We start from the raw sequence: 17,359 nt of genomic DNA, 5'->3' as shown, positions 1-17,359 counted from the left end.
AACCTTGATAAATTAAAAGATTTGGCTGGAGAATAGGCTTAAGCTATAAACAAAAAGTAAGATTTTGAATTATCTGGATCTAATTCTATTTAAGGTATTCTAGGATCACAGGAAACAGTAATAGCCAAGAAATTTTTCATGGTGCTCTATAGTACTATGAATAAACCAAAAGCTAGAATTAAAATGTTTTACTCATCTGACTTATCTTTGGCAAACAGGGAAATAACACTATTTATTCAAAAAAATAAAAAGTATTTCAAGTTTTTTCAAATTTCTCATGACCCAAGTTCAAAAACATCCATAAGGAGTTTCCTAAAAAGATACTACCATTATAGTATTATAGCATAAATATTTATATGCTATGCTGTATAAATTACAGCTTCTAGCCCTCTTTTATACTATTTTGGGCTTGAGTTCTTTTCAATAGAAGGATAAATTTAGACTTTTAAACTCTAACATTTTACACAGTAAGTATAAGAATAGATAATGTCTCTGATGAAATTCCATACCCGCAAATAAGACTTCTAATGTATCTAGGCTGTGCCCCTACTGACTTACCAAGAAACCAAAGCCATAAAGGCAAACTTTGGCTTCATTAAATTTCTAACAAGAATGGCTCAAATGTCCTCCCCATCTAAGGTGCCATCTAAAGACTTCTCTAGAATAGGTGTTAAGTAATATCTCAATACCTCTGATTATCATCGGTGGGAGAAAGCCATGTCCGTAGCTTTGGATTAAGGCATAATTAAAGAGAAGAAAGGAGGAAGTGAACAAGGAAGCAGAAAAGGGCAAAAGGAAATAAGAAAAAAGCTACTGTAATGAGACATGTATAGTGCCCCAGCAATTGGTTCAGATGATCGTTTACTGACCTCAGGGCCAGAGGGTAAATCTGAGAACTCTAGTTCCCTCCCATAGATGGTGATGTAGGACATAGGAATATATGGGCAGAAACCAAGTGAACATCCTGAACCAATATGGGCCTGGTTCCTGTTCTGATAGTACAGAGGTTAACATGGCAGACTGATGTTGGAGCTCTTAAGAAGACGCTATACAGTCCCCTGAAAACATTAAATCTATAGTCAAGGGAAACACTGAGAAGGTAGGGAGACATCTGTATCTCCTCCTTTTCCCAGCATCACTGAAATGACTAGATTGAGAGATGTCACTGATGAACTAGAATGATCTAAGACCAGACTACCCAGGAATAGGAAACTGCTAGAGGTTTGAACCTTCCCAAACTACCGGTGACAGCTAACCTCAGTGACAATGGCTGTCCACAAGACCCAGGAAAAATTGTAAAATAGATAAAGTTAGCATTTATTGCCATTCCACTTGTTGTTTGATTTCTCTAGTCCCTGATCTACTTTTCCTTATGTTCCCTTTAGCTACCTAAGATCCTACATCATACCCATACCAATTCTCCCAAATAAAATGTTTTCTTTGCTTATTACTTTAGAGAGTATTAGTCCTGGCTTATCTGTCCCTACCAGGTAATACATATGTACTTCTGACCTTCAAACTTCAGACTCAGAACCACTGCTTTAAGAAATGAGTCAGTCTTGTTCTGGGCAGGCAATATAATAGTATGACCTATCATCTGAAGGATCAGAAGCACAGTGTTTGTGCATTAAGCCTAGTATCCAGTATGCCTGGGCATCCTCTTGGCTTTTCCTCAACAATCTCAGTTTTTGGTCAATTCATACAAAAGATCTTCTGCACAGGTTGCTGACTAGCACTTAAATTCCCTCTGTCCCAAATCTAGGCATTATTGCAAATTTATACCTCCCTACACCCCAACCCCAAATTCATAACAAAACAGTCTGAATTTAAATATATTTTGACTGCTGGCTACTCACTTCAGCAGCCAGGCCTATAGATGGGTCCCTTTTTTCCTCTAGCACTCCTTCCCAAAGCCCAGCAACAGAGTATCTAGCATGCCTTACAAGCAATTTTTGATACAAATGATTATATTAAATCAAAGCATAGATGAGTTTAATTCTCCTAAAAGTATGTTTCTATCCTTAACCAAACTTTTAACACAAATAAATTTTCAATTTTGGGATACAGTTATTAAGTGTTTCTTTTCACTCTAGTTCTCTTTGCCAACCCTACCATTTCCCCTTCCTGCTATCGTCGCTCAACAGGGAATGAACTAAATGGAACAAACATTAGGAGGAGTCGTATCACTATTCCTACCCCATCTGCCCCAACTATACCCCACATATGGCATCTCATGGAGCTCACTAACATGAAAGCACTGCCAAGGACAGAGTAGGGCACACCAGGAATCTCTGAAGCTTCAGACAAGAATCCCTCCTTGTACGGACAACAGAGGTCTAGAACTGTTTACCTCTCATTAGTTTTGAAAAAGCATCGGGAATTAAAATGCTGTTGATGTGAATGCAGATTCAGAGGAAAAAAATACTATGCAACAAACCCAATGGAGCTCAGAAGGGAGATTTTTCATTTTAGGAGTTGTTTGGTTTAGAAATAAACAAACTGTTAGCAATGGTATTGTCTTAATGTCCCCTCTTTCTGTATGAACCAGAAATCTAGTCATCATCCACTAGTGGACTGAACAATAAAAGGAATATATAAGTCAACCAGATTATTCACTGGATGTCCCAAGTGCCTGCATTCGAAAATACAGCATCTGGAATCCTCACTTAGGCAGTCAAGAACCTGTTAATTCAGACGTTTTATTTTTTTTAATGTTCATTTATTTACTTTGAGAGAGAAAGAGAGTATGAGCACAAGCCAGGGAGAGGCAGAGAGAGAATCCCAAGGAGGCTCTGCGCTGTTAGCACAGAGCTTGATGCAGGGCCCGATCTCATAGACCATGAGATCATGACCTGAGCTGGATTCAAGAGTCGGATGCTTAACCAACTGAGCCACCCAAGTGCCCCTAATTCAGACGTTTTAATAAAAATATTAAACATAAGTCTGTCAAAATGATTTGCAACTAATAACAAAAGATACTGTGAAAATAAAAACTAAAATAGTGAGGAAGTATAAAGTATATGGGAACCTTGTACTTTTTTCACTCCATTTTTTTCTGAAAACCTAAAACTGCTCAAAAAAAGAGAGTCTATCAATTTTAAAAAAATAGAAAAATATAAATTAGGAACATAAGAACAATCTCTGAAGTGGGGCTTCAAATCTTGTTTAATTCTATGGCTTCAGCAACATGAACCAGTGTCAACCAGGTTAGCCCTCAAGGGTCTAATCCTTTGTTGAAGCCACTGTCTAGATCACCCATCAGACAATCAATTTAGGACATCTCTTATATGGGTGTTTTATATTAATTATTCTTTAGATTATTATGTGATAATCACATGGTTAAATGCTGTCTCTCCAAATAATAAGAAACTTCAGATAAAGCTGAGAAAAAAGCTGGCATGTAACCCAGTACCTTTAAAATGGTAGTGGTAACTATATCTAGCTATTTACAACCTATAGTTTATCAAACTCTAGGTACTTAAACTTTGCATTTAACTGCAAAGTGATGAACTACCAACTATTAATGAAGTCCCTAGGGGGTGGAATATGAAGGACTTTCCTCCCTTTGTACTTCATATAATTTGCTTTTAGTACTTGGATTATGAATTTTTCCTTTCGCTTTTAGGTTCCCTACTTAAACACAGACCGCATCTTTGCAAAAGTCTATAGGGAGAAGCAGTGTATAAACGTGAGTCTACACACAAAAGAAGATAGTCTGGGAATGGGTGGTGTCCCTTTACTCTTCTTTTTTCCATGGTTATATATTGTTAGTAGCCTTCTGTAACAAAAGGAGACTCCTACCTAAACCAAGGCCAGAAATGACCAGTGTCAAATTAAGGCCAGAAATGGCCAGTGAAGGGACCAGATGCCACAGTCTACCAATATCTATATTATGTTGCTGGGTTAACCCTCCTACGAAACAACAGATCTGCAGATCAGTACGGGAGGCAGCAGGAGCTATGAAAGTTTTATCCAGACAACAGTAATTCTTGTGTTCTTATACCAAGATCTCAAAGGGTTAAAAGAAGTCATGCCAACATTTTTTAAAAAATCAATTACCAATGTAAATTTCTGAGCATTCCAAACCATGATCTTTAGAGACTCATCAAGAATTGTAGTTCCAGGAGTTCAGTAATGACCCATCTATGCTTTCTACCCACTCAGGCAGTTTTAGAAGTTCAAACGTCACAGGAAACTGCTTCACATGCCAATGGCTGTCACACCCTGCTCTACAGCATACCTCCCTGACTATTAGAAGTATTAGACATACCTCCATGTGTAGCCACTGTCAACAAAGAAACAGGCCCACTGGGAAAAGAGCCAAAAATTATTGGTTGGAAAGTTTTCAAGAGACAGACACTCTGATTTGACCTTTAATAAAGTATGTTTAGAGCAATATAAATAATAAATTAAGAGTAATAGTCACTAAAAGGCTATTAACATTATTGAATTTGTGACATCTTTTAATAACATTATTATTACATCTCCTAAAACTCAAAACACAGGAGATCATAGTTTGGAGTTGGATCTGCTACCAGCATTCTCAATCTACCACCTTCCTTCTTGCTCTCATCAACCCGTATCCCTCAACGCAGACCTCACTCCCTACCAAACACCGACCCAGTGTGTGATATCCAAACACAACACCCAGGCACTGGCTGTCCAGCTTAAAACACTACATACTCCTTTCTCTAGCCATTCCAAGCTTTAGGTCATACAAGTATCGTCTTTGGCTGTATTACGATGCTCCTCAAAACACTGAGTGGTTGCCTACTTTCTTCTGCACCTATTCCAAACAGTGTTAAGATCTGAAAAACAGACTTGCACACCTGAACCCTCTTGCCCCGTTATAAAAGCTGTATCCCTAAGCTACCATACAGAATCCAAGTTCCAGCAGCAATCAAGTTTTGAAAGCCCCTGGTGTCCACCCTAAAAAAGCACAGAGCTCCAACTCTGCCCTATCATCTACATCCATTCAATAAATATTTATTTACTGAGCCTCATTATGTGTAAAGGGCTCTTGCCATACCTTTCTTTTGTAGGAAGCTATTCCTTCTCTCCTGTGCACATGTGTGCTCTCTGCTCCCTCAGATAATCTCTTTGAACATGGAGACCTTCCAATGCTTGAATCCTTTTTGTTTTTATTTTTATTTATTTATTTTGAGAAAGAGAGAGAGAGAGAGCACAAGAAGTGGAGGGGCAGAGAGAGAGAGACAGAGAGAGAGAGAGAGAGAAAGAGAAAGAGAGAATCCCAAGGAGGCTCCACACTGTCAGTGAGGAGCCCAATGCGGGGCTCAAACACACAAACTGTGAGATCATGACTTGAGCTGAAATCAAGAGTCAGATGCTTAACCAACTGAGCCCCACAGGAGCCCCCAGTGCTTGGATCCTTAATAACTTCTCTATATTCCACCTCACTTCCCACATTACTAGTATTTATTAACCAAATTTGTGTCTAAAATCTTCTGTTTTTCGGGGCGCCTGGGTGGCGCAGTCGGTTAAGCGTCCGACTTCAGCCAGGTCACGATCTCGCGGTCCGGGAGTTCGAGCCCCGCGTCGGGCTCTGGGCTGATGGCTCGGAGCCTGGAGCCTGTTTCCGATTCTGTGTCTCCCTCTCTCTCTGCCCCTCCCCCGTTCATGCTCTGTCTCTCTCTGTCCCAAAAATAAAAATAAAAAAAAAATAAAAAAATAAAAAATAATAATAATAAAATCTTCTGTTTTTCTTCTAGTTATGTGTGGACAGCCATCTCTAGTTATCACACTCACATTCTGATAAACATTCAAGTGTATGTTACTACCTTTTCAGCAATGGTTCTCACTTTGTATGCATCAGAGTCACCTGAAAAACACAAATATACACACTACTGGGCTAAATAAAGAGTTTGCATTTCTAACAAGTTCCAGGTGATACTCGTACTTTGGGAAGCCCTGCCTTTGAGAATCTGATGAAAAACTGCACATACATATAAAATTTTGTATGCAATTTCAAGGGGTTCATCGATGCCACTTGTAGTTATTTTCTGTTCTGTATTTCTTTCTAAGGAATATTTAGGACATAGTGCTTCCTGACTTGACCATAAGAAGTGCACCTGTGGTACATGTGCACATGCAAACACCTAAGAATGAAGAGGAACTGCTTGGTATTGGAAAGTCAGCTCTGTCCAATGGGCTACACCCTCTTCATTCTCACATGTGTCTTCACATGCATGGGACCGTTTTTCTGTACTTAGGGTTTAATTCTGAGAAACAAAAGAACCAATCACTTCATATTTAAAAGGTTCTCTGGAATCAAACAAAACTATGTTATAGGTAACAACATGGTCTGGTAGAAAGAACATGAACATTGGATTAAGAGAGAACTAAATGGAAACCCTGATTCTGCCTTTCCTAAAGGTCTGACCACTAAGCTTCAATTTCCTCATTTATAAAATTGGTGATTTCATTGGGAAATTATTTTTTCTCCTTCCAGACACCCCTATAAGGAATGAAAGGGGAAGTGGTTTTACTATTTAACACCAATGATTCTTATTTATGGCAAGGAATTTAAATACTGGGTAGAGTGAATGTCTAAATTAGGAAAATAAAAAGATGAAACTAAATAATTTCTGAGATCAGACGAGATCGGGCGCGTTCAGGGTGGTATGGCCGTAGACGAAACTAAATAATTTCTAAAATGACTTCTAATCCAACATGTTGTATTTATGAACTCTTGACTAGCCAGCATGTCATTATTTACTCATACTTTACATGTACTCAACAATCATTTATTCTGTAACTCAGCATAAACTACTTAAGAAACGATCATACCTTTCCTTATTTTACCCTTCCCTTCTCTACTTCCTTCCCTCGTGTCTGACAACATCCCAACATTTCCTAGAAAAATACGATAAATGTGAATAATAAATTACTCTCCTCCCCTCAGATAGGCCTGGGTAAAATACATCTTGTCAATGCAGAAAATCCCTTTTGAAGAAGTCTCCCTCTTTATTTCCTCAACAGACAGTCAGAATCCGTTAAACTCATCTTTAATCTATTCAGTAAGATCTCTCACAACTTAGTTATAATAGATACTCAATTTGGTATGTTTTACTTTGTAAAGATCTATCAGACATTCTTTTCTCAATCTACAGTCCTATTTGTTTATTGCAGGAACCCTTACATTGAATGTAACATGAGTGAATGTGTGAATGTGCACAAATGTCCATCAAAATTACCCCCCCAAACACCAGGCTCTATGAATCTATAAATTATGTAAGCATCGAGTAACTTCCACTGAACAGACCTCTTGTAGAAGACGTGGATCCAAGCAGTCACCATCATCATTAAACAGAGACTCCCAGCTGTCCTCAGTAGCAGTACTTCCCTCCACATGAGACGTTTCCGTTGCTTTCGGTTCCATAGATGTTTCCATAGATACAGATTCCGTATCAGGAAAGGATACACCAAATTCTATATTCTCTGAGTTATCTTCCTCTTTGGTTTCGAACTCTTCGGCAGTTTTTAGTTCATGCAATGCCTCTGTTATATCACCCGTACAATCTAGATCAATGCCCAAGGCACTGTCTGAAAGTACTTTTGTCCCATTTAACATACTGAGTTCACAGTCCAAAAAAGTGCTACAATTACTACCAGCAATCTTCTTTATAGGTAAGGAGGAAGCACAATCTGACAAGCTCTCTATCAACTTTCCTGTTGACTCTGTGAAACTAGATGAAATACTCTCAGCATAAATATCTGAGCAAGCAGTCAGGCTGCTGAAATTTTCTATGTCATTCCCACTCCCAGCTACATGAAGAGGGGCTGTATCTGCACTCATTTCTAAATATTTTGAGAAACTATTTGTGTGGCTACAGGCCTCACCAGCTGTTCTAACTGCAGCTACACAAGGGCTGCCCACAGTTATCTGATCAGACAGGACATCTGTAATGTCCATCTTACATGCCTTATGGGTAATGTCACCTACACTCTTCAGCCCATTATCTATATCTGTTTCATGAGCAAGGAGAGCTGTATCAGAAGGTTCATACATTATACACAAGTCATCAGCAGTACTGTCATTCTTCTCATACTCTCTAATCAGTGTTGGATCAAAAATGCCATTCATACTCTCTAATTTGCTGACTATGGTCATTTTATGAGAGATGTGACCCAAAGTCTCAGGAATGGAATCTATACCTCTCTGAGCCAAGATGATATCTGTACTATTGGCTGTATCACCAACATTCTCAGCTTCAAAGTCTACACAAGTTTGATCAGTGACACCATCCGCACTTCCAGGAACAGAAATGGCAGTGATGCCTCCACTGCCGAGAGTCAACATTCCACACGATGTTTGCATACTTTCTGGTACAGTTTCAGAATCAGAACTTAGTTTTATTGGCATAGTCTTACTCTCAGGTTTCAATACAGAATTAAAAACTCCAGGAAACTGGGATAGTATCTCCACCACCTTGACATCAGTTTCAATTCTGTTTTCCAAATCTCTGCCTTTGAACGTTTTGCCACTTACTTTGTGCCTACTGAAATCACAGAATTCCGTATTTTGGAATGGTTTGTTTAGAACCTGGGCTTCACCCACTTCTGAACAAGACTGAGATAGAAGCAACTTCCCAGGTCCTATCACATTTGTGGTTTCGACCTCCAAACACTCCACCTTCTTTGGTTTAACGTGTCTTTGTAAAGGTGCACTAGGTAGCATCCCAGGATTTGGGACACTTTGCTGATGTCCTTGGGATAACGCTTCTTTAGATTCTGTGGGTCCCCTCCTAACACAAACCCTATCTTTCTTTCTTTCTTGAAGGCATGTGTCTTTTCTTAATTTTGTTGAAAACTTCTTTCCTTCCCTATGGTTGTGTTCCTTATCATCAGGATTAATGCTTAGTGTCTGAATCTCAGATTTGCCTCTAAAGATCTCCTTTTGGAAGAGACCATCTTCTTTTTGTTCTTCTTTCACCACAGAGTTAGGTGGACCACAGCTTTTTTCTTCATCACCTGACTTAAGCAGCACTATACCCCTTCGAGCTTTCGGTATATAAAGTGCCATGTCAGGCCTTCTGGCTCGAACTCTGCATCTCTCTGCTGCTTGCTGCATGGCACCACCTCAATCTGCAAGAAGACAGAATAAATCAATTACCAAAAATGAAGTACAACATGCTGAACCAAGAGATTCTTTAAAGACTAGGTAGAGGGCCTACTAACCCATCCTATAGAAACCCTCAAGTTAAAACAAAGCAAAACCTGCCATAAAATAATTAATGTAATAAGTTATGCCACTAAGGAAAGTAAATTCCAAAATAACTCATGAGCTCATGAATTTTATTCATGTAACTCTCTTTCTTCATATGCCCCAAACCCTTTACTTCTACATCTGAAGTCCTCTCTACTTTTTTAACAAGTAGCCCTGACTTGGCTAAATTAAAAGATTATCAGAAAAGTGACTGCCAGCTATTAAGTACTCATGAAACACTACTATCTCCCTATTCCTGGGACTCAGAATTTACACTGAAGAGTATATTCAAGGAGGACCTCTAAAAACACATTTGTTTAACATAAATGTATCCACATAAATATGATTTTTAAAAGTAACTTGAATGGAGGCTAGAAAATGAGACAACTAATCCGGGACTAACTTCTAGAACCTGTTGCTCTTGAACTATGATTTTTGGGAGAATAGGTAGTGGGAAAAAGAACATCATTATTCTAATACTATTTAATCAAATGACCTGTCATAAATTTTTCTTCCAGCAGCAATAAAATGGGTCTGGACAGGATGAAGAAGACTGGAGACCAAGAAATGTGATGCGACAACTCACATTTAGTAACTTCTTGAGAAACTCACCACAATTGGCCAATGGAAATTAAAAAAAGGAAAAAACTTAACAAATGGTTAAATAAGGCTTTATCTGCCATCAACAAAATACAAGAAAATGAGCTAAATGACTTCATATTGAGTTTTTAATCTTCAAAATTATACCATGAAGTATTACTGTATCCATAGCAAAAAGAATAAGGAGGTCCATCACAAAGAAACACCCATATACACTCAGAAGCATTCACTGTTAAGATTTCACCACACACATTACAAAGAAAATAGATAATACTAGGGAAACTATTTCCAGGTCCCTCAATTCTCACCTGCTCCAGAATACCTTCTCAGTGAAGAAGCTCTGCTCTCATGGCACAGGCTGTTTTCTTTTCAGCCCAGGTATTTACCGTGGCCCTGAGCATCAAATGTTCCCATAAATCCTCTCATTCCTTTTCTCTTTTGAGGTCTTAATTATCATCTAACCTACAACTCATGGTAGATTTTCTTTCTAGCTTTCCAATTGTGGACGAATAGGACCTTAACATTTAGACATGCCAGGATTTTTCAAAAATGCCTACTTTACAAAGACAGAAGTACTAACGTGTATTTCACTGGGAGCCCATAGACAGTGTATCTTGATCTCAGTTAACAAAGCATCTGACAATATATGTCATGATGAACTCTTGCATTATAAGATGGAAAATGTGGGCTACTTAATAGAACTAGAAGGTGGACTTGCAGCAAGAAGTAGTAATAGGCAGAAATGAATTTAGAGAGGATTATTTAAAGATAATCTGTGTCCCCACAGGCCTTTGAAATTCAACATTTTAAACAATAATTTGAATATAAACAATAAACAATGAGTGCTTATCAAATCTGCAACTGATATAAAATCAGTATGGTTAATAAATGCCCAAAATGATAAAATTACAATTTAGTATCATTTCTCCAATCTGGAATGCTGTGCTGAAGTAATACGAATAAATACAAAGATCTGCTTTGACTAAAAAATCAAACACCACAGAACAACTGATTTGTGTGTAATTGCACAAAAAAAGAATTAAATTTCATCTGTAAAGTCAATAAACCTCAAAAGGTACTGATGTGGATGTTTACAAAAGCAACACAATCTTAGATTGTCCAGCTCAGAAAATATACCACACAAAATATGGTTAAAGGAATTAAAGGTTACTTCTTGGCTAAAGAGGTCTAACTGGAAACATCCAAACTACCTTTAAACCTGAAGAGCTGGTTGCTCTACAGAAGAGATAAATGTTCTCTTCTATGATTCTATGCTTTCTACCAGAACCAATTGGTAGAAATTAAAGAAAAACAAAGTTTAGTTCCATATATAGAACTTTCCAACACTATTAATCAGGTAATGAGCTCTGTCTCTACAGTCTGGATGACTGACTGATACACTAGAGAAAGAATTTCTATCTGTAGGTAAGTCAGGATTTAAGTATTCTTCAGACTTGAAATTCTATGATTCTATTTTTCTCTTCCACAATAGATATGTATCAAAGGCTTCAAATTTAAAATTATTATGTGCTACTGCTAATGACTTTTAAAACATAATTTTCCTTTTTTAAGTTAATGCCCACATGTCATGATACGATTTCCTAAAGCTGAAAACAGTATAAGAAATTTATACCACCCACTTCTTACCGGAACACCAAACTCAATTAGGTTATGACCAGCAACGTGCTGGTAAATGTTTAGCAACCAGCTTTCCACTGTAATTCAGAGGACTGGTTGATATTTTCACTCGCATCAATGATGTCAACAATGTGAGTAACTTCTTTGCTGAAGTGAATAATCATTTCTGAAATGCAAAATATATTCTCAATTTTTGAGCTATGTACAATGTAATAGATAAAGACCTGACACTTTAAGTTTGCATTATTAGCATTTTCTCCATCACTTTACATATAGACAAGCAATAAACAATAAATCAAGCCCCGATTTATGGCATTTGCTTAACTCTGATGTAAATATTCCTACCGTAGCTAATTCCAAGCTATCGATGTAACTTCACTGAAAATGGAATTGGGGAAAGACACGCAGTAACACGCCATGATACAGTAGCTCAACCTAAAGGTTCGATATTCATAAATAACTTCAAGAACATAAATCATAGTAAAATAATTAGGAAGTGAATTTTAAATATTGATTACCTTTTTTAATGCCATTTATTTAATAATAAGCTATGTAATTTAATTCTTAATGATGGCTGTGTTACCAGTTTGCAAAATTCCTAAAACTTTAACAATCAGCTCTCAGACCAGTAGGAGATTCTCCAATACACCACTGGCTAGAACAATTCTTTCATAATTTCTCACAGACATAGAAAAAAAGAGGAGCATCCCCATCTTGTGGACCTTTAAGATAATATCAAATCAGTTTAAAGCCCTGTTATGTTTTTTGTGAACTTTTTTTTGCAACTGTAGGCAAGAAAGGCCTTTAACAAGGGGAGAAGGGATGCCTGGCATACACAAGTTTTTAAATCTGTCTTAGATTTAAAAATTCCCACCCAGATATTTACTAATAGCACTTGATGTTTTCTTTCGCTCTTTAATACGGTTTTAACTTTTTTACAATGTTCTAAATGCTTTTTATTGGTCCAGTTTTCTTAACAGGCAGGTTATTTGGGGTGTACTTTGCAATTTATTCTGGAATGGTCATCAGCATGCAATTATATTGCAGAAAATTATATTTTCTGAAGGAGATAAAAACTTAAGATTCCTTTATGATGGTGGGCAGTTAACTGCTAATATACACCTTTCAAATATTTTAGGCCAAATCATTTTTTTCTATCCTATACTTCTGAAGACTAGGATCATTTGTGAGAACCTGTCCAACTGCTTCTAAAGTTTCAAATATTTCTTGAGAGAAAATAATCAGTAACTTCTTCTAAGTACCTCTCTGTCCCATCTTCATGATAGGTAAACTAGCATAGAACAAATCAGGCTTTTACAATTTTTATAACAGAATTTTAATGCTGTTGGCCCACATTCGGTATATAAAACATATGGATCCTTCTTCAATCAACAATAGAGAATACTGGCACTTAAGGCACTCACTGGATAATTCAACCATGAACTGATTTGATCCAGTACTTACCAATGGCTCACTAGAGACAGAGGATATTTGAGAGAAACTGCCTAATGGGCATGTTAACTGTTCATTCTTCAAGAACAAATTAAGCACTACCACTTTGTTCATTAGAATGCATCATAACAACAGCATATATCTGGTCTTTTTACTTGGAAATAATTTCAAATTTACAGGTAAGTTACAAAAGCAAAAATACTACAAACAGCACCCTGCAATCCTTTACCCAGATTTATGTTATTTTTACTCCATTTGCTTTATCATTTGCAATCGTACACGTTTCCACTCTTTACACACACACACACACAAATATTTGTTCTAAACCTTTTGAGGTCAAATTACAGACATCATGGCCCTTTATCCCTAAATACTTCAGAGTATATTTCCTATAAATTGGCATATTTTCTTTGATAATTTTAATACAGTTATCATGTCAGCAAATTTAACATGGATACTTTTATCAAATCAAACATACATGTCCCAATTTTGTCAGCTGACCCACTAAAGACCTTTTAGTATATTTCCCTCTCCAATACTGGATCCAGTTTACAATCAGGTACTGCATTTAGTTACGTCTCTTTAGCCTCCTACCTTCTAGAATGCTTTCACAGACTTTCATTGTCTTTTAGGACATTGACAATTTGGAACACTGTTCCTTCTCCCACCCTTTTTTTTAACAGAACACCCCCCAGTTAGGGTTTATCTGGTGTTTCCTCATGATTGGATTGAGGTTATACATTCTCAGCCAGAATAGTACATAGATGGTCATGTGTCCTTCTCAGAGCCTCACATCTGGAGGCACATGATTCCCCTCTGTCCTTCAATGGTGACTTTAGCTTTGAGTACCTGGTCAAGGTACTGTCCAATTTCTCTACTGTATAATTACTGTGTATTTTCTCCCTTGCAACTAAAAGCAGTCTGTGGAGTAACACTTCAAGAGCATACAAATATCCTACTCATCAAAATTTCCCCTAGATTTAGCATCCACTAACAAGTCTAATCTGACCCAATCTTTAGTATAATGGTTGCAAAATGATCTTCCAACTCTGCAAGTTCCCTCACGTTTACCGGTAAATCCTTAGCATTTTTCTGAAAGCAAAAGTAAACTATGTATCTTCACTCACTACAAAAGCTAAGATTAGATTTTCTAAGTTAAAAATCTTGATTTTCACAGCTGGTGGATACAGGAAATGTCCACTTGCAAAACATTTTCTAACTTTTGCAAACCAAAGTTGAAAGTAATTACCATCTTATCCCATCTCCCATGTATAAAATAGAAGGGAAAACAGCATGTCTCTCAAAGTTACACAGTCCCTTTATCAGGTAGAGCAAATATGTCCCTTCCTGCTCTTTTCCAGAAAACACAGAATTAAGTCTGGTGTACAAATACAATGAATGATTAATCCATCCCAGATGTCTGGTAACATTTATTTCTCTATCCCTTTTGGGATCTCAAAATCCTTTGGGAAGAAGGCAAGGCACAACTAATGTATGTTAATAAACAGGAAGAGGATCTTCTCTGTATCATTTCCATATCATTAATTTCTGCCTTCATCTCTCATCTCAATCTCTTCCTTCAATTTTCTTTAGGATAATGCCATTTTTCTTTGATTAACTTCCTGAGCTAGTAACTTAATTAGCTATATTCTAAAGTTTTTGTTGTTGCTGTTATTACTGTTGCATGACAAAAATTTTCAAGCACGTATTAGAAAATATTTATAATAACTCTCAAATACCCATTACTCAGCTTCAAATCAGAGCCACTGTTTCTTCATGTTATCTGTGCATATATTCCCACCCTCACTGGATTATTTTAAAGTCCCAAATATTATTTCATTCTATCCTTAAGTACCTCAGTATCTGTCTTTAGAAGACTGACTTTTTTTTTTAACAAAACCATACACACCTTAAAAAAAGAGAGAGAAATAATTCCTTAAATCATTATATATCCAGTGCTCAACTTCTGAGGCCAACTGTTTTCGGGTTTTTTTGGTTTTTTTGAACACTTGATTTGTTAAAATCAGGATCCCAAAAGATCTACACACTGGTCTTTTAATTTATAGATGTTAATCAAACTGTTTAGGTTTTCCTATCTTGCCATTCATTTGTTAAAGAAACTTGGTTATTTGTCCTATAGAATTTCTCACATTCTGTGGAGTTTGCTGACTGCATTCTTGTAGTATTGTCCAATAAACTCTTATAAATAGTCTCTGTACTTCCTAAAAAGTGGTGATCTAGAGGCTTGATAGGATTTGGGTTTAATTTTTTTTATAGCAAGAATATGTCTAAATCCAACTATGCACTTCCTATTACATCACATCAGAGAGCTATAATGTCTGATTGTCTCCTTTTTGTAATGTTAACAGTGATTACAAACATACTCAAATGATAACCTTACTTATTGTTTGTCTGCTTAATTAATCATGGGTGTTACATGTGTGTGTGTTCATTAAATCATGTTTATTATTGTTCAAATCATATCTTATTGTCTGTTTGCTTAATTAATCATTGGAGTGTATTTGTGAAATACCTATATTTGTGGAATTATTGGTTTGAGTCTGTATATTAATTTTTATACTTTTATATCATTTTCTGATGTTACCTGATACTTAAATTGAAAATTATTCTATTTTCCTGATAAACTGTTACTCTTAACCATTATGCAGCAATCTCTTCTCTTGCTGAATTTGGGGGCCGGGGTGCTAGAGTCTATGTTGTCTAAAAGTAATTTAACTATGGCAGCTTTCATTTCTTGTCCTTTTACTTTCAACTTATGTTACCATGCTTTAGATGCATCTCTTGCAAACAGCATACAACTGAACTGTGTATTCTTTACCTATTCTGTCAATGTCAGTCTTTTAATTGTCAAATTTAGTGCATTTATATTTATTACAATTATAGATATATCTGGAAGTACTTCTACCTTTTTATTTTGTGCTTCCTTTCCATTTATCCTACTTTTGTAGTTTTCTTATTTCCCTACTTTAAGATTGACCAAGTTGTTTGTTTGTTTGTTTCCCTACTGCTCAAAAGGCTCCATACTCTTATTTCTAGTCTGTTAGCATTTTAACATGAGTGCTTCTCTCAATACCTAAAGTTAACTATTATTTGTATCTGTCTCCTAAACAACTGTACAGGTGTTTTTATTTCACACTATCTTCCATATGTACTTGTAGTTTTTGTCTGAAAATATCTTTCCACTGCTCCCATCCTTTAATAGATTTGACTTCTGTTGTTACTGTTAGGAAATCTGTTGTCAGTCTGTCATTGCTTTGTAGGTAATCTCTTTCTTCTCTGGTGATTCTCTTGATATTCTCTTAGGTACCTGGTGTTCAAGTGTCTACTATGTGTTTTAAGTGCGTGTTTAGTATTATTTTTCTACTAGAACACCACTGTGCTTCTTGAATTTGAGTATTTTATCTCTGAGTCTTTTACCAATTCTATTCATTCAGGGCAATACCTTCAGATTCACCTTCCACATCACTAGTTTTCTCTTCAAATTTGCATATTCTGCATTTTATCCTATCCTATCAGTTTTTACATTTTAATGACTAAGGTTTTATTATTTAAGTCCTATTTATCCCCACCCTCCCCTGATCTCCCTGGTCCTTATGCTTTTTTAATAGTTGTGTTGATACTGTTCTGATACTTGTTTTCTTTTTACCTTTAATCATTTTTAACATTTCCATTTTATTTTTTAATGTTTATTATTACAATTGTGGCATTTACTTTTGTATTAGTTTTATACTTCAATTTTTATTATAATATTAAATATTTATTATGTAATAGTTCTACTTTCTGAAATTCTTGAGGATTTAATTCTGATGTGTCTTGGCATGATTCTTCTTCTTCTTCTTCTTCTTCTTCTTTTGGTAATTTTGGGTGGGTGGTGAGCTCAACCTCAGTGGGGCTTTATCTGTGGGAATTTCATTCAGCCAGACTGTAAGTGTTCTTTTATGAACTGGTTCTACATTAATGTCTATTTTTAAGAGTTAGATTTTTCTGGACTGTTCAGTAAAATTCTATGTATGAAACACAAACCACATGGAGGTAAAACAGTAGCTACAAAATCTCAGAACACTTTTTCCCTTCACTCAGAACCCAGGTGAAAATAGACAACCTTATTTCTTATTTCCTTATTTTCTTTCTGTAACACTGAGTAATTTTTTTCCTAGTACATCCTCTGAGTGGGATACAACTCTGTGAAGTTAAGGCTTTAGGAAGTGAACCCAGTTTCTAACTCATCTCTCCCAGGCCCAATGCCTCCTCTCCTCTATTTCCCACATGGTTATTATAATCTAAGCTTCTTAGTTATCAAGAACAGCAACATTAGCAAAATAAAAAATAAACAAAAACTGCAAACAATCTAAACAGGAGTAATTCCTTGAAATTATGGCCCATCCATACAATGAATCTATATCCAAAACATAATACTAAGTT

General features: G+C 36.4%; 1 protein-coding gene across 9 annotated transcripts in view; it reads right to left on the bottom strand.

The window, feature by feature from the left end:
• Positions 1-17,359, bottom strand: part of R3HCC1L (R3H domain and coiled-coil containing 1 like) — a 95,978-nt gene that overhangs the window by 25,252 nt on the left and 53,367 nt on the right. For all 9 annotated transcript variants that reach the window (XM_058697400.1, XM_058697397.1, XM_058697395.1 and 6 more), the window contains one exon: positions 7,283-9,105. In XM_058697400.1, the coding sequence (XP_058553383.1) occupies positions 7,283-9,091 (1,809 nt within the window). In that variant the 5' untranslated portion in view covers positions 9,092-9,105. The remainder of the gene's footprint in view (positions 1-7,282; positions 9,106-17,359) is intronic.

The sequence above is a fragment of the Neofelis nebulosa genome, chromosome 13 (genome assembly GCF_028018385.1).
Source record: "Neofelis nebulosa isolate mNeoNeb1 chromosome 13, mNeoNeb1.pri, whole genome shotgun sequence".
Classification (NCBI taxonomy): domain Eukaryota; kingdom Metazoa; phylum Chordata; class Mammalia; order Carnivora; family Felidae; genus Neofelis; species Neofelis nebulosa.
This window is presented reverse-complemented; position numbering and strand designations above follow the sequence as displayed.